This window comes from Frieseomelitta varia, unplaced genomic scaffold (assembly GCF_011392965.1).
Source record: "Frieseomelitta varia isolate USP_RPSP 00005682 unplaced genomic scaffold, Fvar_1.2 scaffold_231, whole genome shotgun sequence".
NCBI classification, from domain to species: Eukaryota; Metazoa; Arthropoda; class Insecta; order Hymenoptera; family Apidae; genus Frieseomelitta; species Frieseomelitta varia.
In genome coordinates, this window is record NW_025109959.1 from 407,545 (window position 1) to 411,958 (window position 4,414).

General features: G+C 31.9%; 1 protein-coding gene across 5 annotated transcripts; it reads right to left on the bottom strand.

The window, feature by feature from the left end:
* Positions 1–204: 204 nt before the first annotated feature.
* Positions 205–3,091, bottom strand: LOC122527743. Of its 5 annotated transcripts, none has more exons than XR_006306402.1 (3): positions 2,537–3,091; positions 2,378–2,440; positions 205–910 (listed from the first exon to the last, which is right to left on the bottom strand). XR_006306402.1 is itself a non-coding variant. In XM_043652191.1 (2 exons), exons 1-2 carry the CDS (start codon positions 3,006–3,008, stop codon positions 825–827), a joined length of 369 nt encoding a protein of 122 aa, XP_043508126.1. In that variant the 5' UTR covers positions 3,009–3,091; the 3' UTR covers positions 205–824. The 5 variants fall into 5 exon arrangements, 1 of the variants encoding a protein (XP_043508126.1); XR_006306403.1 differs by lacking the exon at positions 205–910 and adding an exon at positions 1,961–2,035; XR_006306401.1 differs by having other exon boundaries at positions 2,378–3,091.
* Positions 3,092–4,414: the final 1,323 nt, after the last annotated feature.

A 4,414-nucleotide genomic window follows, 5' to 3' on the forward strand; every position in this document is an offset into this window, starting at 1 on the left:
ATATTATATGGAATACATATCATCAAAACAATTTTATTTATTTGTCGCGATCTTAAAAATTATAATCGTAAAATATAAAAGATTAATTTCTTTGAATGTAAGTTGTAGAGTCCTGTGTAATTCAAATTCAGAATTTTTAATTTCAATTCTTTAAATTCGAACTTTCAATTTCAACTCTTTAAATTAAATGTCAAAATTCCTCGAATTAAATTTTATTTGTGCACACAGTGTACGCAATTTCATTGTGCACGTTTCACACAATAGAACAAGTGACGGTAATTAACGTTTAGTTAGGAAGATTGAAAAGGAAATCGTAAGATTAAATACTTCGTTTTTAATAGATCCAATATTTGTTACTCACTTGTTACTTATTTCCTATAATATAACAATCGCTCAAACGAATCTATCGTTCTGAATAAATCTAATAATTCTATATCTACGCAACTGTTGAGAAACTTATTCATTTTCTACGATATAATAACCAATAATAACTCGAACATATCGTTCTTAATAAATTATCACAAACGGAATATCTCGTTCTTAATAAATCTAATAACTGTCGTACAACGTTATTCATTCTGCAGCAGAATTTTTCATTCAAATAAATTTACATTTCGAATCATTCGAACGTATTCGCCGCTCTAATCCAATGAAAGTTAAACCTATTTCGGATGAACTGTGCCACGGAATCGGAAGATGTTAACGCGATCGCTCGCGATCGTCTTAAGCACGAACGAGAGACGAACTCCTACCTAAACTAATTCTTCAATTAAGCCAGTTCCTTCGTCGAGACCGCGGAGACCATTTAATTGCTGCATCGACCATCACGAACCGGTCGTACGTCGACGTTGAGCTCGTCGACGAACATGTTTCCCGTCGATTTCCCATGGAACTCCGTGTGCGTCGTGCACTGCAATCAGATATAAATCCGTATCAAACGAAGGTGATCCGGATCGATGTGTCGACTGACGAAGTAGATCATTTTACGTAACTACGATCTATCACATGGAGAAGTTATGAATTATTCGTCGAGATTATTTACTAATTTCTTAGAAAAAAATTTCAAACTACATTCTCGTACGTGTTAAACATACTAAAAATTTCAACATTCTTTGGCATTAAACCGCCAGAATCTATTTTGATAGATCTAGCGAATTTCAAGTAGACAGCGAACGGTTACTTGCGAGATTGCATTGTTAAATCTTGGGTATGAAAATCTATAATTTTGTCCGAAAGTGTGGGTTAAGTTTAGGACCACGAGAAACCGTAATTTTATTTTTCAATATAAAAAAAAGGTGTAAGTTGAATCTTAATTGCTGTGAATGGAAACTGTGACTTTATATTTCAATATACAAATTTCAGTTGCAAGTTAAATTTTTAGATTTTTCATCAATATTGAAAGAAGAAAGAATCGGTATTGTAAATTTTGAAGCGCAGTGAATGCAATAATCCATTCTTTGTTGTTCGAAAATAATTAATTAAATCGTATAAGTTTGACATTTCAACCTACTCTACAAAATGAATTTGTCGCAATAAATTACAGTTATCTGTCTTTTTATCGTTGCATAAAAGCTTAAATAAATATTCAGTAACCTTGTTGTCAGTATATTACCTCCATCATCCGGGATGTCAGTTATGCAACAGCAACCTTTGTGGGAAAAATGTTTTGTTACGAAACTAAACGCTTTGTTACACGTAAACGACGGGCGATAATCGTCAAGCAACTTTTAATCCATAAATTTTAAATAAAAAATATATAATACTTTGAGAGCTAATGATTTAAGAAAGACCATTCCTTTTAGTAATTAAAAAGGAATAATTTTTTATATATCCTTTAAAATTAATTCTTTAATAATAAAATAATTATAATTCTATGAATGTTATAATTAATAATAATATAATACTATATAATAAAGTTATTATATATTGATTATATAATATTTAATAACAATTGCTATTTTTCGCAATTTCTGTCGTTACTTTATCTTCTTTAATTTACACCCTATCAATTTATGCTGTAATTGTTTACGTCACGCTGAAACAAAGAAATAAAATCGTTTTTCTAGAACTTTAACGCAGCAGATAGAATTTTTTACAGTGTTTCGCAAAAATTTGCTATTTCTTTAACCCTCTGTGCATTCAGTTCATACATGGAATATCGGGAACATGCTTAAAATATAATTGGTTTACTTATTAGAGCGTAACATATCACACTACACGCTGAAAAATAAATGTATCAAAAGGTACACATTTGAAGATGAATGCGCATTGAATTTGTCATACAATTTGATATTAAATTTTCAAACCATTTTAAGTACTCTTCAAGTAACAGTTAATTCAATTTCGATTTCTTACCCGAGTCAATCTAGATACGTACATGCAGGCCGAAGAAGACGATTAATAATAAATCTCAATTCGTCGCTGTCGTATCAAAGCCTTCCTGTTAAAAACGGAAGAGGAAAAATACAACGATGTAGATAAAGTCGATCCCTTCATATTCAGTTACATTTATCACATTTTTTTAATAAAAACAAACCAAAAAAGAAAACATCGATCCACCAAGTGAATTTTACAACGATAACGCGAGAATGAGCATGCCCACGTCGTCGGGTCGTTTGGAAATCCGCGGATTTTCGGGTCCGCGAGGAATCGGCGTGACTTCTGGCCGAGCAACGAGAGCGAGTTAACATATCGAATTAATTTTAGAGCGTGCCGCTCGACGAACCGGTTGCCTCTTTGCCAGTGCGACGTGTCCCTGTCGTGTCCGTGGCCACCGGGTCTTTGCTTGCGTAACGATGTAACATTACGTTCGACGTAATTATGTAACGGCACGGTGCATTCCAAAGGCCAAAGTCGGATCGATGTCTGCGTTCGTGCAGAAGCCTCGCTCGTAAGACGCCTGGTCGGCCCCAGTACCAGTCGACTTCCTCGTATCCATCCGGGCGACTGCGATCGATCGGAATCGTTCGTAGACCACCGGCGACTCCGATCCGTGAAAATACATACATACATACGTACTGGGATTCGCGACTTTTCGAGGTCGCCGATTCTTAAAGAGAAGATTCTTGAAGACACACTTTCACGGATAGGATATCTCGTGTCGTTCGCGAGCACGTTACTCTCGTGTGACGACGATCGATTGTAAAGAATGTCATTCACCATCTATGGAAATTGCACGACGGGGGTTTTTGTTTATGTTTAGTACTGAAGAAGTGATGCAGTGTCTAAGTTCTGGTAGTAGTGACGTAGTTTTAGTGCCTTCTGATGCAAAAATACACCTGTGGTGTATTTTTTTTTTTTTTCTTCTTCTTTTTAGAAGACTTTAGAAGATTTTGAAATATCTTTATCCAGGCATCTTTATTTTTGAAATATCTTTATATATATATATATGTATATAAAGCGATGTATTAATATCAAGTAGTATATATATCTTTTAGTATCTTTTAACATGCATACGTTGTGCCTTTTTTTTAGAACACTCAATGTAGGATAGTGTGGAACACTCGATGCAGCGTGGAAAATTATGAAAGAAAAATGACGATTTGACAGTCAAAAAGTGTTTAATATCTTTACATATTAAAATGTTTCACTAGTATTACGTACTTTCTTTTATTGCCCCTAATATACACATATTATGTATTCTTTTATATAGAATGCTTAATCATGTAATGTAAAGAAAAAGAATGAAAATTTAACGTTTGTAATTTAACTAGAAAACACATCGTTACTATTTATTTACGTACAAACGTAATGTTTAATATTTTGTACTTAATTATTGCTCGTAATTGATTCGTCGTTGATTTTATTGATCTTACTTCATAATATTTAAAGAAATATTTTAATAATTTTTCTGTTTCAATTATTTCTCTTTTCCAATTTTTAATTCGAATAATTTATTCCTGGCGATTGTGATTGTAAAATTGTTTGAATACGTTATTGCATTTTGTGATGAATACCTGCGGTGGTACAGCTCCTAAATTAATCTAATTTTCTATTAAAAATTACTTGTATCGTAAAAATATTACAGTTTTGCTATAATATCATAATTATCACTCATATCTGAATTAACATTTTATTATGTAAATATACGGTTTTATGATTTTATTACTTTATTATTACAATTTTATTATTTGATATTAATAAATGTTTTTATTTATTTGTATCAATATTTTCGGTCAGTCAATATCACGTACGTATGTATGAAAAAATGATATGCGAATATTGTTTCAATCCGCTATATTAAAACTGTCATTATAAAAATCTCACGGCACAATAATTGTACTACTTTAATAGATACTTTTATCCATTTATATTAACATTTTTATATCAATTACGAATACAATATCAATGATACTAACATCGAATAAAATACAAATGAATAAAAATATCTGTTAAAATGATGAAATGAATCCTT